The 16,016-nt window shown below is 38.8% G+C and overlaps 1 protein-coding gene across 1 annotated transcript in view; it reads right to left on the bottom strand.

The window, feature by feature from the left end:
- tacr3a (tachykinin receptor 3a) overlaps window positions 1-8,579 on the bottom strand; it is a 28,515-nt gene extending 19,936 nt beyond the window's left edge. The window contains exons 1-3 of the mRNA XM_044189205.1: window positions 7,496-8,579; window positions 3,431-3,619; window positions 1,073-1,223 (exon numbers count right to left, since the gene is read on the bottom strand). Coding sequence (XP_044045140.1) covers window positions 1,073-1,223; window positions 3,431-3,619; window positions 7,496-7,863 — 708 coding nt within the window. The 5' untranslated portion in view covers window positions 7,864-8,579. The remainder of the gene's footprint in view (window positions 1-1,072; window positions 1,224-3,430; window positions 3,620-7,495) is intronic.
- Between the last annotated feature and the right edge of the window lie 7,437 nt (window positions 8,580-16,016).

Below are 16,016 nucleotides of genomic sequence, written 5' to 3'. Positions count from 1 at the left end.
AGATACGCGTACCAAAGTGAGGATAAACTCATATTGCCTCGAGACACTTTTGGTTTTCAGAGCTTGTGCCTGTCCAGATGCATGGACAAACATCTGACTGAGGACAAGTGACACTCACAAAGGTTGCGTTCTGTGTAATCAAGGTTTTCTTTCCTGAAATGTTCCCAGTGAAGTGTGTCTAACTGCTTCACACGCACACAGAAGGCAGAAGTAATTTTTCTTGTTCACTGCAATATGCTGTAGCTGATGGTCTCACTTTTGAGTGTAACATTTATTAGTGCTCTTAATCTTTCTCTACCTGACAAAGAAATTAAAAAATGGAAAGCAAAGCTACGCAACTTTATTAATTGTTGAGCTTCATCAATCATTTTTCTTTCTAGTCTCACCAGTGGGAATTGAATGTAATATTCCTATTTTTCATTTATTTCTTTAAAGAGCCCAAAGTTCTTGCTTTAGTGAAGAAAAATAATGTTTACGGTTTCTGCTGCATGTAGTCCCACTGCTGCTACTGCATGTCCAAAACCTATTAAACATGTCCAATCATTTTCAAAGCAGAAATATTTGTTCCAGTGATTAAACACACAACAAAATGCTTACAGGGAGTTCTTTTGGTCCATTTAAAAATGAAAAATATTAAGATGTTCTATATTGTAGGCTTAAAGTTGTACAAAATCATTCATAGGGAGTTGCTGTAAAGAATTATTATGTTTTATCTCCCCCCAATAAATGTTTTTAGCTACAGCAATTAAATTAACAGAGACAGAGGCTTAAATCCTAAAGGTATATTATACAGTAACAGCAAGCTGGATAATTGTTCTGCCTTGGCAGCAAATAAGTGTCAAAATGGCATATTGCCTCAAATCATCCCTTTTCCATTCCATTCAGATTATAAAACGGAAGTGAGATAATAATTACCTGCAGCCACAGGCTGCCCAGAAAATTACAGATTGTTCTGGTTCTCTGACTTCTAGCATTCAAAGTTCATCATCTTCACAGTTGCTAATTGTGCTGCCCCGGATCATATCTAAATTCTTGAATGAATGTTGCACTATTTCCTCTCAAGCATGCTTACCTTCCTTTTAGCCCTAAGCTGTCCATGATAGTTATCAGATGAGTCTCCTGGGATCTCCCCTCCCCACAGAGTCACCCCCACGATGGTGTAAGTGATGCCCATCACCACTAAGGGCAGCACGTAGACCAGAATTGTAACTATGATATGATACCTAGGAAGAAAAAGGAGAAAAGGCTGAAGAGTGGTTACATTTATAAAATATTTATACTCACATATAATTTCATCCACTGTAGATTTTATATTGTTCCTGTTGCACCAGATGAATGTAGGTTTGATCGAAAATTTGAGTGTCAACAGTAAGTCAACGCTAACTGCTACAATTGAAACTAATTGAGCCCCCCAAAACAACATGTGTTTATGTTCAAGTGCCAAAGCTAGTAGTAAGGAGTAGTAATTATGACGGGATGCAAAGGAGGAAATCAGGTGACGGTAGAGCAACAAAGTCCGCAAGGGAAGGAGGTCGGGGTAGATTACTGGGTCAACAAAACATCGGACTTTAGCGCAGGAGACAGCTGTTGGTTTCTTGTTTCTTATGACAATCAAAGTTGTTGGTGCTTAGTATTGTAACCATGAGGATGGTCCCCTAACCTTAACAAAGTAGGCATTTTAACCCAAAGCACAATTTCTCTAAACCTAACCAAGTTGTTTTTGTGCCTAAAGCTTACCAAACCATAGCCATACTGTTGTCACATCATAACACGTTTTTTTCCCACCAACTGTGATTTGTAACAGTTTTGGAAGGCACTAGCAAATTATGTCATCCTGCCAATAGGGGCATCAGTGCACTAACAGCTGTACCTCCAGTCATCAGTCTGTCAAGCTTCTGAAGTTTGTGGACAACACCACGCTCATTGGACTCATCTCTAGAACTTTATTTTTGGGGGACTTGACTTGACTTGACTCTGGTGGAGATGAGTCCGCCTACAGGTGGGAGATTGACCATCTGGTGACCTAGTGCGGACAGAACAACTTGGAGCTCAACGCTTGTATCATTCGCTCCGCTGATAAGGTGACGAGCGGGAAAGATTGTGGCTGACCCCTCCCACCCCGGACACATCTGCAGCTGGCCTCATCATCAAGGCCTGGGACCCCCACTGACCCTTATCCATCCCCCATAGATACTACATGTCACATTAATGTACAGTCTCCACATCTCACAGTGCATTACACAATTACATTAATGCATATATTTTTGATTCTTTTTCTATACATTGCACATATTCTTATTCATAACTTTTGCTCATTCCTGCACAAACTGTACAGCTCTTTAATTTTACAAAAAGATATATAGTACATATTTTTTTCCTATTTTGATTGAAAATGTGTCTATTTTCTAATTATGTTTCTTCTGTAGTACTTATTTATTTAAATTTTCCCTTACTATATTTATTGTTATGCGCCATAATACCAGCACAAATTCCTTGTATGTGAATACCACTTGACAATAAACCTGAGATTTATGAGTTGTTCTAGAGAGCATGGACAAACGACAAATTTTGTCTGTTTACAGGTGCTAGTGGTTTTTACCTTTGGACAGAGCCAGGCTTGATGTTTCCCCCTATTTCCAGTCTTTTTTTTTAAGCTAAGCTAACATGCTGCTGGCTGTAGCTTCATATTTAGTGTGAGAGCAACCTTTTTATTTAACCCTCTGCAAGAAAGCAAATAAGAGTGCATGCCAAAATGTCAAACTACTCCTTTAATAAAGAGAAAGTAATGTACAGTATGTGATCATGTGTGAAGCGGCTAACATGATACACTGTGTGATTGTATGTCGAATATTATCTAATTAATAATAATCCAAAAAAGATTTTTTGTGCACTTCTGTTGTGCTTTGACATTTCTACTGAGGTGAGGATGGCTGTATCACACATAATGTGGTCACAAATTAGAAAAACATCAACAAAAGTCTTTGGAAAACTTCCATCTTCATGAAAATAATTTTATGTTACTGTACAAGCAACTCATCTATTCCAAATAAGGGTAACTGTACAGCCTAATGCTGAGTGTGAATGTCACTGTCAACATAAATGTGAAGGGATGTAGTCTGTCACAGGAAATGTTCTCCCAGTGTAAATATATAAAAAAGAAATTCCTTTGTTTCTACCATTTTTCTAAGTGTTCTGCTATGACAGCACTTAAAAAGGAATGACATAATGGTTACACTGGTGTGCAAATTGTAAGTTATATCTTTATTACATTAATCAATTACATTAATTAACTTGTACGGAGCAACCTGTTAAAATAAGCTACATTTCAACTTAGACAAAGCTAGCACGTGTTAGCTGAAGTGGAAAGGAGCCGAGCTACACTCCCTAAATTTCAGTTTTTTGTAAAAGAAAGTTACTAAATATTTCTCACATGAAGGGGTCGTCAGCCATGCGGGGCCAGGCCACGTAGCAGAGGGTCCTGCCGGGCAGAGCTCGGGTGGTGGAGAAGTAGCAGAGAGGGAAGGCCAGAACCACAGCCAGACTCCAGATACAGATGATGACTCCTGTGGTGGCCTTTGCAGACAGACGAGGTTTCAGGGGATGGATGATGGCCATGTACCTGCAGGTCAGAGGTCAGTAGGTAAAAAGACATAATGTTCAAAGCCTTAACAACATATTTGATTCTTGATTGAGTTAATCTTTATTTAACCAGGAAGTCACATGAGATACATTATAGACTTTACAAGAGAGACCCGACCCAATATGTTTTTAGTTTTTGTTCATTCGTGTACAGTGTACATTACCGCAGTTTTTCCCAAACATTTAGGTTTTTGACTCCTTAAAATTAAGTAATGTGTATTTGTACAGGTTATGGAATTACAGTGAATATGACTTGTGAGCTCTTCAAATAAACAGTCGTTTCACCTTCGATTGTTTAATTTAAAGGATTTTCAGTGGACTGAGAGGTAAAAGTGAACAGTATTTCACAAGAAAAAGTAATGAAAAGTAAAAATAATTTTGTGCAAAAGAAATATATATTTTCTTTCCTATCACTTTAATCATTTTGTCCCCCTTTAGATTGATCTCAGGAAGCACTGCTGTGTGCGATTAAGTTTGAATACATATTCTCTGACCTAAAAATCAATGGATAATTCAGGCATTTTAACATTTTTACATTAATTTTGTACTTAGTTTTCTGCAAGGTAGCCTGTAAAAGTCCAATTACGCTGTGATGTTTGATTTTCAGGGAAATTGATGGATGATTTGTTCCAAAAAGCTGTGATGAGATTTTGTTTGAACCACACAGTGAAACACTCACAACTGGCAGGAGATTACCAGCTGAACATGAACCCAACTCAGGATGCTACATGTTTTTCAATTGCTGGTAACGCAGGCTCAGAGCCGCTAATTCAATCTTCATAAGATGGTAAAGAATGGGCCTTGTCCTGTCACCTCAGTGACTGGAACTCTCTGAGGGACAACAACAAAGATGCCCCGTCTATTCACCAGTAATTGCTTGGCATTTATTCTGAGTGTCTCACTGGCCCTTGTGGATCGCAGTGTGTGAATACCTTGTTAGATGTCCAATCAAGTATGTGCCACAGCAGTCAAGAGTTATTTGGGATCCAATAAGCTTGCACAACGGTGGCTGATCTAATAGACCTGTAACCACTGAGCAATAACCACAATGCAACACCAGTAACACTGGAATAAGATAAATAGGATTACACATCAAAGCACATTCGCAGAGGTCTCAGGAACAACTGGGCTTGATCACAGAGACATTACAGCAGCAAATTAATATATAATTGTAGGTTTTTTTGTTCAACCTGGGAGTCTGTCATGTCTTAAGCTGCACAAAGCTTTCAGACAACGTATTGTTTTGAAACCACATCACCATGGTGTGACAACACCAACTAAACACTCACTTTATCACTGCCTGGTGTTTAACTAGCAGAGATTACCTGGGATTAGATTTTCAGTGCAAGTAGCCAAACATTATGCGCGCAGTTAAATGTAAATGTCGTCAGAGGAGAGGAGTATGTTTGCCACCCTCACCTCACTGCATCATACAGTAAATAAAATACCTAAAGGATCAGTTCACCCAAATTACACTTAAAATACCACTAATGGTGTCTTGCCATGCTGATAGTTTTAGGTTTTATTTCATTTCTAATGTCACCACAATTCAATGAAAGTGAATAGACTTTTGTTTGCGGTGCTTACAGCTTTGAAATATTATTCTTTAAAAATTCAACAGCATTTCTTTCCAGGAACAATGTCTCCATTACACTGAATATTGTGTAGACATCACTGCCAACAGTTTTCATAGAGACTATTTCCTCTCCTGAGAATAATTCCAATGAAAACAGTTTAAGCCAAAGTCTGTGAATTATCCAGAGTAACAGGAACATTGTCTCTGAAAAGATATTTTGCTGTTGTTGAATTTTTAAGAATTTCTCAATGCTGCTAGCACAAACGCAAACTTTCCATTTATCTACATTGTACTGGGGTGGAGGTAGAAATCTCACAGATGGATATCTCAAAAGCTGGACAGATTAAACCAATATTGGCAGTTTATATGAACTGACCCTTTATGGAAAACAGCACTTGTTAGCACTTGCTCAGAGATGTGTTCCTTTTGTCTCCTTCTTCAGTTCTCCCTGCACATAACATTGCAGTTTACATATAGCACTACAGATGAAGATCTAATAATATGACATCCACAGATTCAACACAGAAAATAAAGGTGTGAGAAATGGAAAAAGTCAACAGCCATCTTATCATAAAAAGCTTCAAGGCTTCGCCAGTTACCTTTCACACAGTAAGCTTCGTTTATTTTGCTGCAGTGCCTAAGGAAACACACTTGGTAGCACAGAGAGTCAGCAGGAAGGACAAATTCACAGATGATCACGAACTGTGGCCTCATGCCATTTCAAGACATCAGAGCGGAGACAGCACCATACTGGGGTTACGAAAAGCATGACCGGAGGTTACATCTACGTCATGTAGGTCACGCCGATGTTCTCTTTCTCAGTACACAGTTGACAGAATCGAACGGACACTGCAGACCAAAAATACAAATGCATGGAAGTTACTTTAGAGCAGCCAAAATGAGCACGGCCTCAGGAAATGCATTGTTCCCTTTGTGTGTCAAGGAGAAGTACTGGAGGAGGAAAACACCTCACACAATATCACAACACACTTTGACACTTGTACACTAGCTGTAGACACACACTGTGCCTGCATGCAGCTTCTACATGCTTTTTGTTTTCATTATGTTCGGCCTGTGGCTGCTTCCTTCATCAGTCTAATCCCTTTATTCAAACATTATGACTTATGATGGACCACTGATCACTATCTAAGCCCGGCTGATAGTGATGACTGCATCATCACATTACTGGAAACCACAGGGGCAGGAACAGAGAAGGATATGGAGGAACAGAGGAAAAAAGGGCAAAGAAGATCAATAATATGAGTGCATGTGACAGAAAACAAGAGAGTCAGAGAGTGTAAAAGCATGGAGGAAAGGGTGATCTTTTCTAAGGTGCTGCACAGAAAGAATCACAAGAATCACTGCAGTGCAGACTCTTTGCAAAGCATTAGCTTCAGTCTATGATTCACTGGCAGTGAAACGTAAAAATAAACGTGTGGAATAGGCCCATGGTGTGTGCGATGGCACTCACCCTGCTGGGCAACCGCCTTTCCAGTATCATAATGCAAATCGCAAACAAGTAATTACGCACTCCTCCATTGGGAACTGAAATAAACATAAATCAGCAGGGAGCATAAACTCGATGAAATACTGTGGGGACAAAGCCTACAAAAGATGCAATCAATAGAATTTAAATTAAACTGATGACTCCATATAAGTAAATTCTTATGAGCATGAGGGCAAAAGCTAGTACATCAAATGACTTTAACTGCATAAGCCTTGAGAAATGGAGTGCAGTTTGTCTTCGAGCAAAACACTGATTCGAGTTTTTTTTTTAAGCACAGGATTAAATTTTCCGCCACTGCTGGTTGAAGGCAGCATCCAAGTGGAATAATCAGAAACGAGATGTCCGAACAATCATGCGTTAAGTACTTGAGATGAAAGTGTTCGGGTAAGGATTTTTTTACATGCTGTATACCTGATAACATTCATGTTCTGTGCACGTGCTCCAGATATTTCATAGCTTCTTTGATGATTAAGATGTGTTGAAGGTAGTCTGCATTACATTTGAATATTCTGCCTCAATATTGTTTTTCCTCCTTTTTTCTTAAATACACAAACTAATGCTGATGATTAATGTAGGCTAATCCAATACAGACAAGATTTACACAGAAACGCGCGTCAGAAGAATCTAAATATTCCTTTCATAAAAAACATAATAAATATACCCTCATATATAACTGATCAGCTATAGAGAAAGAGGGGGTGGAGGGCGTGGGAATGATTTAACATCACCAGTCATTCGTTAAATATTGTTCTTGTAGAATTTCATAAGCCCACCTGTCCACAGCTATCGCAGTCATGGAGTAGATGCTTGCAAACACGGATGTGACCGGGAAGAAGTTGTGGAATTTGCAGTACGCTTCTCCGAAGTACCACTCCCCGTGGGCAGCGTAGATAAAGTTTATCAAAGTGTTAAATGCGGCCATTGACGCGTCCGAAAACGCCAAATTCAGGAGAAAGTAATTCGTCACCGTCCTCATGCGTTTGTGGGCAAGAATGATCCATATCACAACGAGGTTTCCAAACACCGCCACCGCCAGCACGAAGCTGTAGGCTACGGACCAGAGAGCGACGCGCCACGGCGGCTGCACAAACTGGTTGGTGTAGTTCCCCGTTATGTTTGATCCGTTATGTGGAGCTGCCATCCTCTTCTCCTTTCCCCGACTATTGTAAATGCTTTAGTTATATCACGAGTCTGATCTACCTACAGAGGTGCAAAGCTAGAATGGTGGGAGAGGATTTGCGTATGCACCATAGCGCGCAACTTGAACACATCACAAACCCTACAAAACACACATCGCCTTCCCAGATCCCCACAGTGTTGTCTCCAACCGCTCCGCACTTATTACTCAGTATAAAGTAATACTAATAAAAAAAACTGTACATGTAACAAGTATCCTCCAGTGCCTGTTGAATGTGGGTGTGAGCGCGCAGCCTCTCCTCCAGCAGCAGCAGTAACAACAGGCAGGGCGCCGTGCGCACTCAGTGACGCGCAAGTGGCACACATGGTGAAAGCGATCGATTGATATTTGTGGCTGCTGTTTTAAACTTCATGAATAACAGATGGGCCATGCTGTCTCTCTCCGAGGTATATCACCAGTCAGCGCACATTGTGTTCCTTTATCTTCTGTGACCCTTCAGATAATCTTGTGCCAGCAGCGTTACAAAGGAGCCACAAACAGGATATTGAAATATTGCAGGCAGTGTGTGTACAATGACACTTTTTTCATCCTGTGGTGGCAAAAGACTCCACACACTTCAGTGCCACCTACTTCAAGTTGATTTTTCCTCAACTGTCAAATTTTGTGTGACTCATCATTTCACGGTGGATCGGCCGCTCTCTTAATGCTTCTCTTATTGCGGTCTTAAATCACCCTCCCAGCGCACCAGAGATAGCATGTACAATGCTGTATCACCGTGCTGGTAGAATGGCTGTGACTCTCCCCTTTTCTGTCACATCAACATTCACAACAAAGAGGCTGAAGTCCCCTCCAGACATCCAACTGTTCACATCGGATAAACCTCCATAAAACCTTCATCTGCTTACGTAGCCTTTAGTGCTATGGTAACCTCTACACGGATACATTTACATGTCTTCCATAGCTGATCAAATCCAATCCATCCAGTAAAGCTGACAACTAAGTTTCTCACTGTCACACTCTCACCAGAGTCGTTTAGTTCTTTGAAACAACACATTACCAGTTTTGATATGATCTAAGTGTATAGGAAGGCTCCAGTTCACAGTCAAGTGGATTTTCCTCAAACCCTATATTGTAACTTCATTCGACCAGGAGTGTTCTATCGTAGAAAAGGTTGAGAATGACTTCCGGATGGGAGCCGAAACGTCTTGATTCTGAAAACAGTGTCCAGGTGACTACGACTGAAACCTTTTCTACGGTAACTTTGAATAGTTTTATATCAACACTCTAAGATATAAAGGAGGTTAAATGCAGAATCAGTAGAATATGTAATGCTACATTTAAATTTGAGAGGTCAGTCACAGGGCATTTTCACTTCACTGCACTAGACTAGACTGCAGAGGCATGCAGTGATTGCAGTCTATTATAGGTCTCACGTGTGGTGTCATGCAGTTGCATTACACTGTAGCACAACACAGCAAGGCCATTATGTTTTTTAAAATTTCACTCTTCCTGAAATTCATCTTAAGTTATTTATAGCGTTTACAGAGAGATACAGATTCATAAAAAGCTGCAAAACGTAACCAAGATAATTAAGTCTTCAGACTATTAATACCACACACCACACATCACATTCTTATCTTAAACAATACTGTCTTATTCACACTGTTTACATGATGCTCTCTAATGTGTCTTACAGTAAATCTATGTTTGAGTAATCCAGAGGGTTGTGTGGTGCATTAATAAAACCTAAATTACCCATAATTGAGTAATTACTGAATCATTACAAGATGTTGTTAAAATGCCTGATGTTGTAGTGATTTAAAACAAGGGATTTTATGTGTTAGGCCCAGCCTACGTAAATCAAATGAGTTGTTTGCTGCATGTTAATGCTTATTGAAATTCATATGAGACACTGACAATTTTGAAGTTTTGTCCTCGAGGATATGTAAATACTGCCAAACGTATCATGATCGAGACTGAGTTTAATAATACAGCAGTGTGTGCAGTATGAAAATAGAGTCAGTGATTTAGTTCATATGAATTCATGGGTATTCATATAAATATGAATATTGAAATTAGGTAGAGGTCAGTGTTAAGATTTTGATTCAGCTTCACAAGTCTACTGTGGCATTTTTTCTTGTGTGAACTGTAAGAAAACATTTATAAACAACATAAAAACTACATTTTCCCCAAAGAGAGTTAGTCCATTAGGCAAAAAGGGAAAAAGCAGCAACTACATTATACAGTTTATACTAAGGTAACCACTTACAGAAGGCATGGACCTCCTCTCTATGGCTTTCACTTGAGTCTTTGATCATTATTAAAAACTCTGAGACGCTCTCGACTACTGTGCAATCTGAGCGGCCATTATTAAAGAGCAGTGGAAGTCTTGCCATTAAGGATGCACACGGCCACACGTTATAGATGCAGGGATGAACCATCTGCCTAAATGGGAAATTCGTTTTGCAGAAATACTGTATTTGGCAAAGAGGAATACACTGAGTGGCATACAAATGAATCCCTGACTAGTAATTTATTGTAAATCTGTGGGTTGGTTTTGCTAACAGGAAAAAAACCCAGAATGGTCTCTCGAAAACACTTACGTCAGTAGTTCCATAGTTCTTGAGCCTTTTAGTTCCCTTCAGTGGATCTGCAGACCCACACTACAGATCAGTATGATGTATGAAGCACTGACATACTGTCAGTGCCACTGTAAGTGTATTTCAATATTTAGAGGTGTCCTAATGGACTCTCTGAGGAATACTGTGAGCATATATTCTAGGACATTTCATAAATACTGCTGCAAAACAAAGGAAGACAAATATTTTTGTGATTGCTTGAGATTGACAGACTTACACTGTTTACAACTTTGACGCCAACAAGACAAGACATGGGGAATTTTGAAAATCTGTCAGAAAGGTTTACATTAATATTGTTGCTCTTTTTCCATTTTTCTTTTGGATGACAATGCTCTGAAACTGACATTTGATATTCAGCTAATGATGATGAAAACCTCACTCAGTAATATAAATAATTTAATGCTCAGAACAAAGGAAGAAATTAGAAATTAGTTGTAGCCTTTATAGCCTTTACTGACAGACAGTAGAGACAGACTGGAAATGTGGAAAGAGAGAGGGGGATGACACACAGCAAAGGGCCCCCCGCCAGAACTGAACCAGGGATGTTGTGGTTATATATATGCAATGCATCCTAACACACAAGGCTAAAAGAACGCCCCTGAAATTAGTATTCTGAAGGGGAGAAAAGATCACATTGATTAAAGTTTGAGGAGGTTTAGTCTTCAAATACATGACACAAAAACACCTTTGGGGTCCTGTTAGTTACATTGTGTACATGTTATCAAAGCAGCATACGATTTACAGTAATAGTTGTCAGAGAACACAGTAAGACAAAAGATCCAAGCTTAAAAAAAATGCTTCTTTCCAGTCTTGACCCCTGACTTCTCTCCTCTGATCATTTTGAGACTGGCTGCTTAATGTGGAGCTGTGGGCTCATTGTCTGGCCGTGGCTTTGTTTTGTGCGTGTTGCATAGCAGAGACTTGATTGTCATTAGGTAATTAAATTTTTTTGCATTTTTATGCATTTTGCACGTCTCTCAATGCATATTTCTTGTGAAAATATCAGGGCAGCAGTTGCCTAGCTTCAGCTGCAGCACTGTCGTCAGCTCTTTTCACAGCTGCCTTTGTGGTGTGTCAGAACTCGTGTCAGGGCTCTGGGCTATTTGCTTCAATCAATATAAAATGTAACCAGGGACAGCAATTTATTTGCTATGCATTGCTTCTCAATTACTTCTTAATTAGTCCTTACCTCAGACCTTAACAGCTGAACATTACGTTCCTAAGAGGAATATCATGTCAAAGCCTTACTTTGTAGCTTATTGTACATTAGTTTTTGTGTGCAAAGTGAGTGTGACTATTGACCACCAACAGTTACACACCAATCAATTAAAGGTTGTCAGAGGACATGTTTGTGCTACTAAAACATTTTGACACAAATTCAGAGTCAAGACAGTTTTTCAATGTAGCCTCACCTAAAATGTACAGTGTAAAAGTATTCTATATGCAGATGGACTGACCTTGTGTTGCTCTAAAGATGCACCTCCTGCATGTGCAAGAAAAAAAAATCCCCAAAAATATTTGATATGGGTAAAATTGTAATCTCCACAATAGCTGCTAAACCCAGAGCCTGTGAAGCAAACTTAAATCTTTACAGATTGAACTAAGGCAGGTAAAGATTCCTGTCTGTATGCTGGTGCCATGGATTGAATAAAACAGACTAAACTGCCTCTTTTAATTAAGGAGGTGTCAAACTTTCCTACTACCTTCAAGGCAAAGGTTAAACAGCGGCTGCTAGACGGCATTCCTAAGTAGATTGTGAATATCTTAAAGCATAAGTGTTGTTTTACTTCTTAATCCTTTGAAGTTTGCACCTTGAACATTATCATTCGGCCATTTTCTTTTCTGATGTGATTGTTTTTGGAGTGTCTAGAATAACTTCTACCTTGTCAGCTTCTTAAAAAATGCTATTGTCTGTTTTTAATTATTTAGTTATTCATTTCCAGTGTTTCTTCAGACATGGAATGCCTGTTTCAGTTGTGAAAACATCAAGGGAAATACGTCCAGGACTGTATTGTTCTATCCCTGACAAAGTCTCATAGGTTGTATTTTAAAATTTATTAGAATGTTGTCAACAAACCAAAACAAGAACCAAAAAAGTATAGCTGTCAAATTGATTAAATTAACCAACCATTTCCTCTGAAATGTAGAGGAGTGGAGGAATAAGGTTGTATAAAATGGAAATACTCAAATAAAAGTACCTTGAATTTGCAAGACAGTACTTGAGGGGCGCCCTAGTGGCTGAATGATTGAAGGATAACTCGATATTTAATGCTTTTCTTATTTCCAGCAAATCTCCTGACCAGCAATGAATTGGTCCTATTAACAAGTATTGTTTGTGTAGCCAGGGCCTGATATATCGTATTCCTCTGTGACATAGTCCTTGTTGTCCAAAAACTATTAAAAACACATAAATGTGCCAAACTGTTGCACTGGATGTGATGTGTCTTCATTATGATGAACACACACACTGTAGTTTATTTTGAGTCAATCCCACCAGATCACCAAATGTGCTTTAATCCACAGCCGAAAATAGTTTTCAACAAATGCACTATTTCCTCCTGTTTCCTAACTCTACTGTTACTATTTTTCTTTATTACAGTACTTGAGTAAATGCACTTGTAGCAGCAAGAAATGCAAAGTAAACAGCTTTACTGCTCGGCTACATGTCTTTAACTGTAGCTTATGTAAAATATAAACCTTTTACTCTTCTTTTGATGATTGTTGTGCTAACACTGTTCAATACAGTGGAGACCCTCCGGCTTTGAATCCCACAGAGAAATATCTCCTTTGGGAGATCAGCCTTATAGGCAGCAATTTCCCCAGGATAAATTATATGCACTCCATCACTTCACCGTTCTTGGCCTGCCAAGACAAGAGTTCATGACAATATGTATGTGACATTAATATTTATACAACATAGAGTGTGCTGTACAGTTCCAAATCAAAGCAAAGACCTGGTGATGGGAAAAGAGGAAACCTGTTGCACATATATAAACAATCTTTACAATTCAAAATACATTTGAAATTATTATATATTAATTATAGAATTAGCTGTGGGCCCTTACTGGCCCGCTGCTTGTAAGAATTTGGTTAAACCCAAATTTGTGAATTTTGACACAGGGCTCTGGGTTTGATTATTATGTTGATTTGTTTACTTATAGGGGATAGTACACATTAATCAACATTGATTACATTGATTACACATTGATCAACATCATAAAACTTCTTAAACCAACAATACAATCAGAAGAGCATAAAGCACTACAAACAAATTACAGTTAAGTTCGTGTTCAAGCCCTCTTCAAGGCCCTTATCATTTTTGTTAATATTCTGCTTTAGTAGTGCATAGCCACAACAAATTTGCAGTTAATTAAATTACCACAGACTAGTGCTGAAACATTTAGTCAATTAATCGATTAGTTGAGGGAAAGAAAATGAATTGACAAGCATTTATCAAGCAAAAATGCCAAACCTTATCTGGTTTCAGCTTGTCCAATGTGAAGATTTGCTGCTTTTCTCAGTTTTGCATCATTGTCAGTTCGTTATTTTTGGGTTTTGAATTGTTGGAACGACAAAATAGGACATTTGAAAATGCTACCTGTGTGATGGCCTGGTTTTCTGCCATCTTATAGACTAAACGATAAATTGACGAATGGAAACATTACTGGAAACTTTAACATAATAAACAATGATGAAAATAATCGTTAGTTGCAGTCCAACCACAAACCAACTGGCACACAGTGCCTGTGGGGCCCTGAAGGTGCATTTGTTTTTACAAGTAAGATTTATATGACACTTGTGTCTGCTATATAATTTAAAGACAGTACTCACAAAACACATTGGGCCTCATGCAACAGATTTGTGTGAAAGTGACACATACGAGTGAATTTGTGGCATTCACCAGTTTCCTGGTATTTAGAATTTTCTCTTTGGTACAAACGAAATTCACGAGTGGTCCAGACCTGTCGTACGAGTGAAGTACCGATAGTCTTTCTTCACAGGGCAAAAAACACGAATTTCAACTGAAATCATAATTCCATCATCTGAATGAATTGGAAGTTCAAATATGATACTGAAATTAACTAAAATAAAATATATAACTAAGATAAACTTTATATTCTGCTCAGCACATCATCATCGTCATTGCTTCGTCACAGAAACGTATACACTTCAGTAGCAAAATTCTCTGCCCCTGACAGCTGATTCAGGGTCTTTATGCAGGTTGCTGCACAGTATCGTACTCTTGGACAGTATACTGTAGGCTATAATATTCTCTCGTCTAATACTGTATCTCTGTGATTGTCACATCACTTTGACCGCCTCTCATATTAATCATGTCCCGCATTGCTTTAGAAAGATGTTTTTTAGCATCTAACTTCATGTCAGATATTACCTTTATGTCTGTCTGCTGTACTGTTAATATTTTCAGATTGTTTCGGGTCCCCTTTACCACTACTGACACTGATACATTTTCTTGGCTGATTTCCGAAAGCAGGACTTTAAACTCTGCAGTATGACTCTTTGGTTACATTTTTGTGAATGAAACTGCCCACAAATGGGTGTTGATTATGCTGATGATGAAATCTTAAGAATGTGCACCTCCTCATGAACAGGTGGCATTCATCAGACTGAAACGAGCGATTTACGACAAGTTTGTCCAGTTAACAAAGTGTTTGGTGAATCTGACTTGAAACACTTGTACGAGCAAACCTCACAGAAAAAGTAAGAGAGTTTTAAGATAAGATAAGAACAGAATACCAAAGCCCATTGTCCCTTAATTGCTAAATTGCTACCATCTGCAGTTCAGTGTAACAAACCGTCCTCTGTCATTTTCTCTTTATTAATTAACACAAAGACATTGTTCTACTCCCAGAATGTACCCCACTGACAATTATAAAGTCAGAAAAAATGATAGAAACAGGCACAGGCTCCTCAAAGAATGCCAACAAATCACCCGCATCTCTTTCTCACTCATTCAGCCGTGCCAGTTATCACAAATTGGTTGCTTTTGTTCTTGGTTTGGTTTTTATCAATGACTTGATTAATGCATTAGAGCTTGTGAATGTGACTCTGTGCCGGTTCCACCCTGTCATCAGTGTTGAGAGACCAACACGAAAGATGATCAATAGTCACATGCTCGGCTGCTTTCACATTGTTATTTAGGGGAGAGAGTAAGTGGCATTTTATTTTTTATTCCCTCAGACGTCTGTCTTTGAGCCGAAACTGTGCAGTTCTGTTCACAGGTGAAGTGTGGCGGTGATACTGACTAATGTGGAAGATTTGTGAGCTTTTGTTGTGAAAATGATTTATCTTTAAGTCTTTTCTGAGCAACATCAAATGTTCAGTGATGTGGAGTGTTGAGCAATATGCCATATGCATACACACACATACACACATTTGAATGGTAAATGCCAACATGTCCAGTAGTTTCTGTCTCTCCACTGAAGAAACACTTTTCAACTGAAGAATTTGGATTTTTTTATTTTCATTGCTTTGAGCACTATAGCTCAAAACCAG

The sequence above is a fragment of the Siniperca chuatsi genome, linkage group LG3 (assembly GCF_020085105.1).
Source record: "Siniperca chuatsi isolate FFG_IHB_CAS linkage group LG3, ASM2008510v1, whole genome shotgun sequence".
Lineage (NCBI taxonomy): Eukaryota > Metazoa > Chordata > Actinopteri > Centrarchiformes > Sinipercidae > Siniperca > Siniperca chuatsi.
This window is presented reverse-complemented; position numbering and strand designations above follow the sequence as displayed.